This window comes from Macroventuria anomochaeta, assembly GCF_010093625.1.
Source record: "Macroventuria anomochaeta strain CBS 525.71 unplaced genomic scaffold BU25scaffold_30, whole genome shotgun sequence".
NCBI lineage: Eukaryota > Fungi > Ascomycota > Dothideomycetes > Pleosporales > Didymellaceae > Macroventuria > Macroventuria anomochaeta.
Window position 1 is genome coordinate 466 of NW_022985391.1, and position 12,616 is coordinate 13,081.

The following is a 12,616-nucleotide window of genomic DNA, read 5'->3' on the forward strand; positions in this document are numbered from 1 at the left end:
CAATCAATCAATCAATCAATCAATCAATCAATCAATCAATCAATCAATCAATCAATCAATCCATCCATCCATCCATCCATCCATCCATCCATCCATACATACATCCATCCATCCATCCATCTGCGTTGTCTACTTCAAATCCCACGTATCAAGTTCCATTCCGCCACTGTTCCTCCCTCTGTCGTGCTTTCGCTATACTGGTTACCTTTCACACCTAGATGTGCAAATCGTCCACTCCATACACAATTGTTCAAGGTAATGTTCGTCTGATTTCCAACGTACGCTCTAATTTCATACGCTGTTACAGGGTCCCATGGCGCACTTATCTGTACTTTGCCCGTTGTGACGTTCCTAATTTCATCGCTCTCTGTCTGCATAGAGAATGGCGGCAATGATGAGTTGGTAAAGTACACCTCGAAATGTCTAGGCGGCTGGTTGCCCCAGTCCATTGCGATCTTTTTGACCGGGTAGAAAGAAGAGTCACCGAGGTCAATGGTAAGGTAGCTGGTGACGTTCGAGAACTCAGGTTGCCACTTGGTACTTGCTGCGCCGTCGATGGCTGCAACAGGAAACTGGCCCGGCTTGTTGCCTTGAGGAGGTGGAAGAAGGGTGCCACATTGCAAGAGGTTGCCAGCAACAGTGAGTGTCTCACCCATGGGACGGTTGCGAATCACGAGGGGTTCGTCGCCGAGCTCTAGAATGGTGCTGTTGCGGCCGCTGCGGGTGCCAATCGTAACTGGGATGGGCTTGACGAAGTACGTTGCGTCCACAGTGGGAAGTGTGTACTGTCCTCGAGGCAGGCGAGCGAGAGTTGTGTGAGTGGTGTTAGATGTAGCGTTGATCCCGTGGCCCATCCAGTAAAACGTGCGGTAGTTCAAATACTCGATCTGCGTAGGCAGTGAAGGGTCGACGTCCAACTTGTCGTAATACAAGCCCAAGCCCAAGTACCCAAAGATAGCGACACGGTTCGTTCCACCCATACCAGTCAAGAAGGGAAACGCGGGGTGTGTACCTCCGTTCTCTTCAACATTGTCCATCAGCTGTTCGGAGTACTGATACCAAGGAGCTCGTACATATGGTAATGCTGAGTACAGATTGTATGTGAAACTGGAGCATCCAGACGGAGACACTTCGTTCGCAACAACTGCAAACGAAGAATATGTCATGGCTGGCCCGTCGAGTGATTGCTTAGCAGCGTAGTAATCGAGGTTGGACAGACTGTACGGGTTGGGGTAATGCAATAGATCGTCTACCAAGACAACATCTGCCTGTTTGACTTGGACTGAACCGTTCATTCCTGCGTATTCAACAATGATGCCCGCATTTTCATTGATGGGAAGGCGCATCTTGGCGGCCTTGTCCGCCCAGCTGGCATTGGGGCTCAGTCCAAACCGGCTATTGAACTCATTCGTCTCGAGAAACTGTCGTTGAATGAGTGCAGTCGTATAGCCAGCATTGTTGACTTGATTGGCATACTCGTCAGGACCGGTGGCGTTCCATAGCTCAAATGCGCCTGAGGTCTCGTTGAAATCCAGTACTTGTCCGAAGAAGTGCGCAATGGCGTTCGAGATGGGTAGTAGGGTGTCCTTGAAGTACTCTTGATCGCCGGTGATGATCATGTGATTGTTGAAGGCTAGACTGATATCACCATTGAGATGGTACTCGTAGTCAAAGCAAGCTCCGGTCCCTGTGCAGTTGCCGAATCGGCCACTCGCCCAAGGGTAGACTGCACCACCAGGCGTAAACCTCCCAGTCTGATTCTTGCTTGACGTGTACGCGGTCTCAACGTTCCTTTTCGCCTGTTCGAAATGCTCGACCCTGTAATTGATGATGTTCTGCGCATGTTGCGGGTGAGAAACTTGAACACCGGGTGCGATCCATACGTCAGCGTCCCAGAAGATCATGCCTCCGTAACAGTCAGATCCTAATCCACAGACCGGAACACTGTGAATGTTGAGCTGCGTATTGTTGCCAGCTGCAGTCACGGCATTTGGACCGATCATGTTTGACAACAGATAGAATGGGTTCGTTCGGGCCAAGATGTGAAGTTCCTGGATATTGGGATCCTTAGGAAGTGAACCGTTCTGCAGGTAGTAGTCGTCTACTGAATCCAGGGTAAGTATCGTCCCCCACTCTTCAATGTGAGAACGCAACAGTGAATGGTAACCCTCTTCAGCGCCGGATTCGGAGGCTTCTTTCGCAACAGCTTGTGGATCCGGGAAGGCATCGGTCGATGCAACGCCAATGAACTTACTCAGCTCAGTTGGCCGCCAGGCTGTCAATTGGACCTGTACAAATTGTGCAATACTCGAACCATTACCATCGCTGAAGAAGCCTTCATCGACTTGCTCGCGAGTGCTGAAGTCCACCCAGTCGCTGCCAGTGAGTGTCGAATAAACATAGGCTGTAACATTGGTGATGTTGCCCGGCTGAACAGCAGACCAAATGGTCGGTGAATCTTCCTCGTACTTCTTGTCGACAAAGTCTGATCGAACGGCGCAATCACCATCAAGTACATCATATACTGTGACGTTGACATCGCGAGTCGCCATAAGCCGCAGCCTGACAGCTGCCTTATTGACGTAGAGCTTGTGAACAAACAGCTGGTAATCCACATCAATGACACCATCTTCGGAGCCACCAGGCTTCCAATTATACCGCCAGCTCGCGATACCGGCCTTGACGTCGAGACTCGAAACGAAGTCTGTGATGTGTTCTGGGTTGACCGATGCATTCAGCAACTCTCCGTTCGCTTCAACCTGAAGCCCGCTCCAATGTGGGATGCCAGCAACAAAGCTTTCCCAACCATACTGATACAACCAGGGGTAGTTCGTGCCATTAGTCCGAGGCTGACTGTTCCAAAAGCCGGCAATCGTCGAGAACGTCTGGCGCCTGCTAAAGAGGGGCCATCCGCTGATAACGTTACCGTCTACGGGCTCGTCGATTTCGAAAAATGGCCCCGCAGAGGCGACATTGATACCGAAATATCCATTGGCAAGGGTCAAACGGGACTGGTAGTGGCCTGGATCTAAGGCATGTGTGCGAATCATCCAGTTGTCGTCATCCCACTGTACATCTTTGAATTGGTCCTGCTCGCTGCTGCTTGAGCCCGAGACATGGCGTGTTGTTGCTAATAAAGCGATTAGGGCTCGTCCTAACGACGCGAGCATGTGATGATATCCAGTGAAATGTCGAATTTGATAAACAAAGCAATTCGTGAAAGTGCGTGCGGGTGCGCTATCTTATCCTGTGCGCGGGCAAGGCACAGTGCTACGACGATCCTTTCACACGCTGGGACCCATTGCTTGTCACACGACGAGCAACCGTCGCTACCCTTACCTCTCTTTCTACACCGCTCAGCCGCTAGGTCGGCGGGCTGGCTGATCCGGTCGCTTTCAGAGCCGCTTATCTGTCCGAGGCTCCATGGCTCCACTCTCACGATCTTCAGTCCGGTGGCGGCAGGTTTAGTGCGTAAGCCACATCGCTTGTCCTCAGAATGTTCATTCACCTAGGCGCAAAATGTATTTGAAGTGGCAATCGGAAGTCGTGATATCCACAGAACGCGCAAGGTGGAAGCGAAGGGGTGCACAACCGCAAGCGCCACAAAAGCAGCAATTTCTACTAGCCAATCAGAATGACGTCACGTAAGTAGCCCCTTTCGCGATCTTGCACTTCCACGCGGTACCCCGAACATCGACTCACCACTATCTTACAATGTAGAGTTGTGATGGAGCATCGCGAGAAATTTCGTGGTGGTTAAACATTAAACCGGATCCCAGTCAAGTTACTGACCACACAGTCGTGCGCACGGCCACAAACATCGAGGGCATGCAAGTCGCTTAGTAAGCAAATAGAGGTGACGCACAGAAATTGAGCTGAGTCGGAAGTGTTTTGAAACTGACCAAAGCCACATTCGGTACTCGTTCCAGACGATCGACATGCAAGTCGAAATCCTAAACAAAGCGGCGAGTCCAGGCACCTAAACTGCCCAGTAGTCTACTATGGATACGGAGTGTAGATTGAGATTCCTATGCGGTCGATTCGGAAACATTCAGTGAATCCTGAATTCTGTAAACCAACTTCTCGGCACTGACAGGTCTCATCCACACTTCCTCACGAGTCAATCGTCTCTCTTCCATAATGCCAGCCCCAAGTAACTCGAGACCATCGTCCACCACCCTATTCAATCCACCTGGCATAAGTCTAATCGAGACAGGCTTCAACTCTGAGCCTACGGCTGTGCTCAACCATCGGTAGAATTGCACAGCAAAATTTCGAGCAGCTGGTGACTTCTGGACCGTGAAACCCTGATACTGGACTTCTTCTCCGAGCCCCTCCCACACCGCTCCGTATATCGGTTCGATTGACATGTTGCTGGCTATCCATGCACCACCTTCTCGAGATCTGACGATGGCCATGCGACCGTTTGGTGCCAAAGTGGATGAGTTACGACGTACTGTGTCGCCTTCTGAAATGGCGTCGTAGACATAGTGCATCCCCTCTCCGGCTGACAGCGCCCAAATCTGCTCGTGCCAATCTGAATCGCGATAATCCACAAGGTAATCGTAGTTGTATGGCTCTGCCTTCAACAGGCTCCACCGGGCCTTGCTTGCCACCCCAAACAGTTTGATCGCACGTCCACTCGGCCTTGCACTGAGTCTTGCCAACTGAGCCGTGTATAAGCCAACCGAAGTAGAAGCTCCATATACAAGGAAGTTAATCGTATCCGGCTGTGCATCTAGTCTGTCATGTGGGTGTTCTTGCTTCACAGAATTTGTGACATATGCAAACGGGGCGTCGGGACCAAGTCGATACCAAACACCCTGAGCTGCTGTCAAAGCTACCAGGCTCACACCTGCAGCTTCCTCGATGGTTAAGCTGTCTGGAACCCTCCAAACCAGATCCCAAGGAACGACCAGATACTCTGCAAAGGCGCCCGGCCGATCATTGACGCTGCAAGCGCCCTGGAGAAACCCGGCTACACGATCTCCATAGACGATCTCGGTCGACGGTACTTGCGAACCGACAGCGGCGACCGTTCCCGAAAAGTCGCTACCAATTGTCCGTCCTGAGCTTGCAAGCGGATGCGCGACGTACAGCGAATCAATTGGATTGAGTGAGATCGCCTCGACGCGCACAAAAATCTCGTGTGAAGCTGGGACTGGCAGTCGAATGTCCTGAACATCAGCAGTTCTGCCCTCGGCATCGAGTACAAGCGCCCTCATGATGGTCTTCCGGAGTATGATCTTCACTACAAGCAATGAGCCGAATGGGTCGCTGAATCCAAGGTAAGGTGTCAAAATCGTCGCAATGCGCACCTTAAGATCAAAACCTCCTTTGCCTATTTGTACATAGATCGAATGGTACATTACAAAGCAGCTTACCCAAGCACGCCCTTTACACAAACACGGAATACATGTCGTTTGCAGATGGGCATCCATACCCCATCATTCTTATTAGCGACCCCGAAAGCGCTCCTAGCGACCCCCGAAAGCGCTCCATTCAAACTTAGATGTGCGAATGGGCGTTCGATGAGCTAAGCTCGATATTTCAAGATGTTGTGGTGTTGACATTTGTGAATCGACGCGGCCCTAGCAAAATCGCCACAACGCGCGCCTTCCCCAAATGAGAGCTCGTGCACCATTGCCTTCCATCACTATTCGTCCACACATCATCACCGACACTGTAGCTGCACTCGATGGACGCTCTACCAGAGGAATTGCTTTCACAAATCGTTTCACATGTCGAGCAACAGCAAGGTCTGGTGGGTCTTTGCCGTATGAATCGTCGTCTCAATCGGATCGCCACTCCAGTTCTATACGCACAATATCAGACCAGCTATGGAAGCATACCCAGCCACTATCTAACGACACTTATCCGACGCCCAGAATTAGCAAGCCGCGTCAAGTCGTTGCGGTGGGACTACAGCACGCTCGCAAAACACCGGATCTCTGTGTTCGACTCGAACGACCTTCAACACACTCTCCGTGCTTTCGAGTACCCGGTTTCGACCTTTGCGGCTAGATGTGCGGAATCTATGGAGACCGCTCAAGAAAATGGCGAGCTCACGGATGCATTCTTCACGACTGTGCTCCTGCATACGCCGAACCTTGAAGAGATAGAGATCATCGACAAATGGTACGGCGACGATGTCAGAAGTACAAGGCGATGGCTCGACCCTATTCGGATGAAGGTTCCACACGGTTTTCACCACCTCAAGTCTGCAAGTGTCACAATGGCATGTATGCAATTCGATGATGTCATCATCCTGATGCATCTGCCCTCCCTACGGCGTCTCCAGCTATGCAACCTCGTCGAACCCGAAGTTCGCCCGGTCGGCCTTGGTATCCCTCCTCAACCATTTTCCAATGTCGATGATTTGAGCTTTCGGTCCTGTCGTCTGAACTGGAAAACCGTAGCTTGGACGATGGCACCATGCAAGGTTCTGCGACGCTTCAGCTACGTCAGCTTCAACCTAGCGTTGCTGCGACTTTCGATCCCTTCGGATCTACAGGATCTCAAGAAAACACTGGACAAGCATTCAGCCGACCTTGAGTACTTGGATATCGAAGTTGATGTTCTGGTCTCCAATGGCGAAGACCATGGTGAGTTTGAGTCTTTTGCCGGCTATCCGCAGCTTAAACATCAGCGCGTATGGCTGAACCCGTTCAAACCATATCGGGAATTGGGTCTGCTCACACCCTGATGCACGAGAGGTGCAACAACACATGCAGTCTTTCTCCGTCAGTGCTGACTATGACGTCATCTGACGACCTTGAACGCGACATCTCGAATCGTACTTCACTTTCTACCAACACTCGGTCAACACCACGAACAGAATTCGGTCCAAAGAAGACACAACCATCATGGCAACATTCACAGTCCGCCTCCCGCGGCCATTCGCCGATATCCCACGAGCAGCCCTGATGTACCCACACGCAACCACCATCGAGCCCCTCAAGAACCTCACCGCCCACCTCAAGTCTGAATCAAACGCCCCACGGTCCATCCCAAATCTATGGATCAAGCACGAAGACACCAACAGTGCGCTCGCCTACGGCGGCAACAAAGTGCGCAAACTCGAGTACGTGCTAGCCGACGCAATCGCCAAGAAAGCAACGCACCTCGTCACCGTAGGCGGCGTGCAGAGCAACAGTCAGCGCCAGGTGGCTGCAGCGGGAAATAGATTTAGGATGAAGACTGTTCTCACGCCGGACCCGAAGATTGGGAATCCGTCTGCGCAAGATCGTGGGGCGTATGAGAGCGCGGGGAATGTGCAGATCAACGGTGTGCTGGGGGCGGAGTGGAAGCCGTCTACACCGGAGGACAGGAAGAAGGCAAATGCGGAAGGTGGTGATGGGTTGGCATATGAAGTTGCTGCGAGGAGAGAGATGGAGAAGATTAGGGCCGAAGGTGGAACGCCGTACTTCATTCCTTCAGGGGCAAGCCTGCATTCATTGGGTGGTCTGGGATTCGCAAGGTGGGCATATGAGCTGGTTGAGCAGGAGAAAGAGTTGGGAGTTGAGTTCGATGCTATCGTTGTGTCAACGGCAAGCGGAAGTACGTTAGGCGGGATGGTGACTGGATTCAAGTTGCTTTCAGAAGTAACAGTACGGCGGCGGCTGATCGGAATTCAAGCTACGAGTTGTGATCTAATAGAAACGTCAAGGGTTGTCAAGACTTCGGCGGAGAATACGGCTGAGCTGGTCGGCTTGCAAAAGGACTCTATCACGGAAGATGATTTCGAGCTTGAAGGTCGTTTCAATGGTGGAGCATACAGTCACCTCAACGAAAAGACGAAAGACGCAATCAAGCTACTGGCGAACACGGAGGGCATCCTAACCGACCCCGTGTACACAGGCAAAGCCGTCGCTGGACTCCTTGGCCTGGCAAGAGAAGGAGCATTCGGCGAAGCGAAGAACGTCTTATTCGTCCACACAGGAGGCACTCCAGCATTGTCAGCGTATCCATCATTCTACTGAAAAATTCAGACTAGTACACTACAATGCACATGACTCATTCGAACTAATCCCAATGCTTCACCAACCCAACGCAGCCTTAATAGCAGCAGTCAACACCTTCCCCTCTGCTGCGTGCGTCGCCGCATTGGGATGATAATCACACCCAACCTCACTCCCTTGCGTCGGCCAATCCACAAAATGCGCCTTGGCACCCAACTGCTTGACCGCATCCTTCACCGCCTTAGTCTGATTCGTTTTTTGCGCATCCGCCGCCGTCGGATAAGAGTCACTTAGCATGGGGCTGTTGAGTAGGAAGAACTGCACCGTGGGATAATGCGTCTGGATTTGCTTGACAAACTTGACGAGCCCGGCTGTGAAGGTTGCTGGGCTGAGGACTTCGCGCGCGACGTAGGACTGGCCGGTTGCGTTGAAACCGAGGTAGGACCAGTCGTTGGTACCTAGGTTGATGACTACGGCGCTGGGCTTCCAAGAGGAGGGAAAGGGGTAACTGCCGCTGGCATCGTTGGCGCCGTAGCGGGTGTATAGTTCTGGGATCAGAGGGCTGATGTCTGTAGTTCCTGTGGCGATGTTGCGGACGAGGCCTTTGCCGCTCCAGGCGATAACGTTGTAGTCTGCATTGAGTGCGTTAGCTGCGAGCACGCCATAGGTTTTGGGGTTGTCGGTCACGGCGGCGTTGTTAGTGCAGGGGTTCGTGCCGTCAAGGCCGTAGCCGACGGTGATAGAGTCGCCAATAATTTCGATCTGGCGGGTCAAAGGCTTTTCGGCGACGAAGGTGCCATCGGTGGTGACGGTGTTGACGGAGACTGTTCCGAGGGCTGTCTCGGAACGTCTACGAAGGACGACGGAATGGGTGCCTTTTGCGAGCTTGGGCGTGGAGATGGTGGTGTTGACGACCTTGGCGATTTCTTTGGGTACTTTGCCATCGACAATTAGGTCAAAGCTATTGTCGCCGACTACGTTGGCAAGATTGATGGTGGCAGAAGTTCCCTTGAACGTGAACGATACGCCAGTACCTGGCCAAGTGAGCTCCTTGGTAGTTGGATCGACACGACCGAGGAAGCGGTATCCAGCAGCAGCAGGAGCTGGCGCAGGAATGGCAGTGACCAGACCGGCGAAGAACAGAAGTGGAACGAACATCTTGAAAGAGGAGCTTCAAGCTGAGGAGTGATGGACATGCGTTGTCCAGCTCGCTGTGTACACTGACGGTCTTCGTGCCTCAAAACGAGTAGAGGTCGAGCTTGCTGTCTCGGTATCGACAGGCCGTGAGGTAGTCACCGCGATGGCGGCTCCCTCATTCTTGAAGCAAACCATGAGTTGAGCACTATGGAGAAATTGAAGATCCTAGTGAAGTTCATGCCGGCTCCACAGTCGTGGAGAGTCGGTTAATATATGACAATGGCGCTAGTGGCTCCATGCGTACCTCTGATTGGCTGTGTTAGATTGCTCTCGATATAAAGGAGAGGATGATCTATATAGTCTGAGTAACGACTTGCATCACGTATGTCAGGTACGGAGCGCTCGCTCCGTTGCACCTCAATGTGGCCAAGAACATACCTCTCCGCGGCGTATTAGAACAACGCGTCGCCGGACACATGGAAGGAGTGTTGTAGCTGCATAAATCTTGTGAGAAGTAGAGGAGGGACTAACTGCCGTGTGAAATTTTCTGCCCAGGTTAACATAGCGTTAGCGATACGCCTATTCCTCGACAAGTAAGAGTGGACAGTGTGGTATATCGTACATAACGGCTCGGCGTAGGACTCGAACGAAGCGGTCTTCGGTGTGTCGATCTACCAATGCTCTTACTGAATCAACATCTTCCTTGTCGCGCCCTCCATCCACAGCTTTGTGTACCACCTATGCGCCAGCTGAAACTTCCACGGCAGCGGCTCCAGGTCCTTGCCCTCAGGCGTTGTGTTGACAAAAACACTCTTGAGATGGAAAGTCGCAGTATCCGCCTTCTCGTCAGTGCTGACCTCCATCGAGAAGAGGCCATCAGAAGCACGGTGGTCCTGGTTCAGCGGCGAGTCACCACAGCGTACAATGACCTACATCGAGTCAGCAAAACCGCTCCCCTGCACAAAACTTCTGTTCTCCCCGTACCTTGTTCGCATCGTGCTCCACAACCTCGAAGTGATCCACAATCTTCTCTCCAACAGGATATTCACTCTTCTCAAGCTGCTTCACATCCCACAGATGATCCTCTCTCCCAGGCAGCGCGCGGTACTTCCTCTCCAAATACCTCCTCTGCACCCTGAACCCAATTCCACTCCAGATTCCCCTACAAAAGTCCGTACTCAAGCGCTCGACAGGCACCCGTTCTCCCTCCTTCAAGCCATACCTCTCCCTGAACTTCTGCAGCGGGAGTGTCTTGATCGCATGATCAATGCAGACCGGGGTGTTCTTCAGCGGGTTGTGTTTTGTAGCGGTGGGGGTGAGCAGGTCGGGCGATGAGGTATCGTACGGAACAAAAGTAGTGTTGCGCGTGTAGAAGCTGAAGACGGAGTAGCCGAGGAGTGCGTTTGCGCCTGCTGCGCCGGCGAGGCCGAGGACGACGCCGAAAAGGCGTTTGGAGCCGGATATGCGCTTAAACTCGGGAGGAGGGGATATTGTGTTCATTTTGGCAGCAATTGACGTAAAGTGAGGAGGTGAGGAGGGAGGGAAGACGTTATCGCGTGTTCGCGACGAGCTCTTGGTGTTGAAGAGTTTCTGTGGACCCTGGTTGCGGAGCTTGGGCCTGTCGGAATTTAGAGCGAAGAGCGAGGCTGGGCTGCTTCGGGAGGGAGGGATAAAGCAAGCCGAAGCGTGTCGGTGTGTGAAAGCAGACGCCGAAACTGCCACGAGCATCACCAAGTCGTTGTCGAGATTGCCACGAGCATCACCAAGTCCGTTGTCGAGATTGCCACTGATGGATTCTAGAATTGGCAAGTAATGAGCTTCTAGCCCCTGAACAACATAAGCCCTGCCTCCTCAGCATCGCCCTCACTTTCAACCTCGCTTTCAACATCCTCTTCCCCAAGCCTCAATCGCTTGCCGAACAAGCTTCCAAAAAGCTCGTCTCGTTGCCTTTCGCCCCACTCTCCTCGCTCCTCAGGTGCCATGAAGTTTTGTAGCTTTTCCTGCACCGTGTACCGTAACCGTCTGCCCTTGCTTGCTTTTGTGTCGACCACCTTCTTTGTCTTTGCCTCTCTCGCTACCTGCCATGGTGCCTGTACAACGAATTCAGATGTGCCATTGGCATTCACATCGGCGGATCTTTGTTCTAGCAGCTCCTTGAGAAGTAGTCCGTAGAAGTCTGCATCGTCGTAGATGGCTGCATCAGGTTGCGCAGCTTTGTGAGCAGACTGAAGCGGAGCGCAGGAACGTGGAGTTTGAGTGCGAGTAATCAAGTGCGACGACGTGAGCTGGGAGTCGAGTACGTCGGTGAGCGTCTGTTGCGCCGAAGCGTTGAGACGCGCCTTATTGTTCGTGACGGTCGTTGCCTTTGTCTTGTTCGACCAGCGCTCAAGAACAGCCTTCCTGTGCGGTAGTGCTGACTTCTCCGTGCTGCGTATCGACGACCAGATGTCGGTCGAAGAGGTGTTGGCATCGAAAGTGGTGCGCTTGCGCTTCTCGCCTGTTCGCGACTCCTCGAGCGAGATGCGGAGATCGGTGAGATTGTTCAGCAGGGTGAGCGCAGCGGCCTCGGCGGCCGAGACAGATGCATCTGGCGCAGTTGCTTCCTTGTGTTGTTCGGCAGCCATGGAATTCGTCGAGATGAGCGCCTTCTGTAACCGAATGCGCGTGTTGAGCAGTGTATCGAAAGTCTTGCGCTGCGTCTTGACAGCCTCGCCCTTTGCAACGTCTGACTGCGCGCCGGCAGCGAGTGTGGAGGTCAAGGATTTGGCGTCCTTCATGAGGTCACGCACGGCAGCTGCTCCTGGCTTGGTGTCGTCGCCAGACTCGTCATCGTCCTCTGAGTCGTCTTGCGCAGTGTCGTCTTCGCTGTCGTCCTCCTCCCCATCCTCCTCGCCATCCATGTCGACGTCTTCGCTGTCCATTTCCTCGTCATCGTCGTCGTCTGAACCGCCCTCTCCGTCGATCAAAGCGTTCAGACCCTCCGAGAAGTCCGCCTCTTCACCATCAGCCTCACTTTCATCCTCGCTATCTACCTCACTGTCCTCCTCGTCGAAGCCTCTTGCAAACGGGTCATCACTGTCGCTGTTCTCGACGTCCTGACGGCTGACACCCTTGCCTGCGTATTGCTTTCCCAGTGGCTTGGTCTCCTGCTTGCGCAGTTTGCTCTTGCCAACATCGACATAGTGCTCGCGACCCGCATTTACGTCCTCTTCGACATCTGAGGATTCGGCGTCTGAGCGCTCGTCTTCGCTGGAGCTAGGTGCAGGATCGAGTAGTGACTCGGGATCGAAGTCTGTGTATATCGTTAGCCTGACAAGATTGCTATGTAGGACTTGGCGACTGACCTCTCAGTCTTGATTTTCCCATCCTGCGCGATATGCAGATTTTGCGACCGCCGGCGTGCAGGAGCAAAGTAGCTTGCGGCAGCAGTCTTCATGCGCCTATCGAACTTTTGAAAAGTTTATGTGGGGCCCTGGGGTAGCTTCTTCGGGCTTAGGCTGAACGAGGCGCATCACCTC

At 52.9% G+C, this 12,616-nt stretch overlaps 7 protein-coding genes across 7 annotated transcripts; 2 read left to right on the forward strand and 5 right to left on the reverse strand.

The window, feature by feature from the left end:
- Positions 1–101: 101 nt before the first annotated feature.
- BU25DRAFT_441874 (carbohydrate-binding module family 32 protein) lies at positions 102–3,584 on the reverse strand. Its single transcript, XM_033709259.1, has 3 exons — positions 2,315–3,584; positions 2,168–2,275; positions 102–2,134 (listed from the first exon to the last, which is right to left on the reverse strand). The coding sequence occupies exons 1-3, from the start codon at positions 3,168–3,170 to the stop codon at positions 135–137; spliced, it is 2,964 nt and encodes a 987-aa protein (XP_033558649.1). The 5' UTR covers positions 3,171–3,584; the 3' UTR covers positions 102–134.
- Positions 3,585–3,901: 317 nt separating this feature from the next.
- On the reverse strand, positions 3,902–5,308 carry BU25DRAFT_413371 (GroES-like protein). The gene has a single exon (XM_033707021.1). The coding sequence runs from the start codon at positions 5,223–5,225 to the stop codon at positions 4,029–4,031; it is 1,197 nt and encodes a 398-aa protein (XP_033558650.1). The 5' UTR covers positions 5,226–5,308; the 3' UTR covers positions 3,902–4,028.
- A 353-nt stretch (positions 5,309–5,661) lies between these two features.
- BU25DRAFT_152859 (uncharacterized protein) lies at positions 5,662–6,786 on the forward strand. The gene has a single exon (XM_033700645.1). The coding sequence runs from the start codon at positions 5,699–5,701 to the stop codon at positions 6,704–6,706; it is 1,008 nt and encodes a 335-aa protein (XP_033558651.1). The 5' UTR covers positions 5,662–5,698; the 3' UTR covers positions 6,707–6,786.
- BU25DRAFT_152862 (1-aminocyclopropane-1-carboxylate deaminase) lies at positions 6,765–8,029 on the forward strand. The gene has a single exon (XM_033700646.1). The coding sequence runs from the start codon at positions 6,867–6,869 to the stop codon at positions 7,980–7,982; it is 1,116 nt and encodes a 371-aa protein (XP_033558652.1). The 5' UTR covers positions 6,765–6,866; the 3' UTR covers positions 7,983–8,029.
- An 8-nt stretch (positions 8,030–8,037) lies between these two features.
- BU25DRAFT_152867 (carbohydrate esterase family 2 protein) lies at positions 8,038–9,250 on the reverse strand (the record flags this gene model as incomplete). The annotated part of the gene is made up of 1 exon (XM_033700647.1): positions 8,038–9,250. The coding sequence occupies exon 1, from the start codon at positions 9,117–9,119 to the stop codon at positions 8,040–8,042; it is 1,080 nt and encodes a 359-aa protein (XP_033558653.1). The 5' UTR covers positions 9,120–9,250.
- A 371-nt stretch (positions 9,251–9,621) lies between these two features.
- Positions 9,622–10,703, reverse strand: BU25DRAFT_373745 (uncharacterized protein). The gene is made up of 2 exons (XM_033704046.1): positions 10,083–10,703; positions 9,622–10,027 (listed from the first exon to the last, which is right to left on the reverse strand). Exons 1-2 carry the CDS (start codon positions 10,596–10,598, stop codon positions 9,782–9,784), a joined length of 762 nt encoding a protein of 253 aa, XP_033558654.1. The 5' UTR covers positions 10,599–10,703; the 3' UTR covers positions 9,622–9,781.
- A 215-nt stretch (positions 10,704–10,918) lies between these two features.
- Positions 10,919–12,500, reverse strand: BU25DRAFT_441879 (TRAUB-domain-containing protein; the record flags this gene model as incomplete). The annotated part of the gene is made up of 2 exons (XM_033709260.1): positions 12,443–12,500; positions 10,919–12,390 (listed from the first exon to the last, which is right to left on the reverse strand). The coding sequence occupies exons 1-2, from the start codon at positions 12,462–12,464 to the stop codon at positions 10,919–10,921; spliced, it is 1,494 nt and encodes a 497-aa protein (XP_033558655.1). The 5' UTR covers positions 12,465–12,500.
- Between the last annotated feature and the right edge of the window lie 116 nt (positions 12,501–12,616).

Excerpts from the sequence above, each read along its gene's own strand:
- BU25DRAFT_441874 (XM_033709259.1), bottom strand. The coding sequence starts at position 3,170 with ATGCTCGCGTCGTTAGGACGAGCCCTAATCGCTTTATTAGCAACAACA. Across the intron at positions 2,276-2,314 it reads CTTCTTCAGCGATGGTAATG|CCTGGCGGCCAACTGAGCTG; the intron begins GTTCGAGTATTG and ends TCCAATTGACAG. Across the intron at positions 2,135-2,167 it reads CGAATCCGGCGCTGAAGAGG|AGTGGGGGACGATACTTACC; the intron begins GTTACCATTCAC and ends CTCACATTGAAG.
- BU25DRAFT_413371 (XM_033707021.1), bottom strand. The coding sequence starts at position 5,225 with ATGAGGGCGCTTGTACTCGATGCCGAGGGCAGAACTGCTGATGTTCAG.
- BU25DRAFT_152859 (XM_033700645.1), top strand. The coding sequence starts at position 5,699 with ATGGACGCTCTACCAGAGGAATTGCTTTCACAAATCGTTTCACATGTC.
- BU25DRAFT_152862 (XM_033700646.1), top strand. The coding sequence starts at position 6,867 with ATGGCAACATTCACAGTCCGCCTCCCGCGGCCATTCGCCGATATCCCA.
- BU25DRAFT_373745 (XM_033704046.1), bottom strand. The coding sequence starts at position 10,598 with ATGAACACAATATCCCCTCCTCCCGAGTTTAAGCGCATATCCGGCTCC. Across the intron at positions 10,028-10,082 it reads TGGAGCACGATGCGAACAAG|GTCATTGTACGCTGTGGTGA; the intron begins GTACGGGGAGAA and ends GACTCGATGTAG.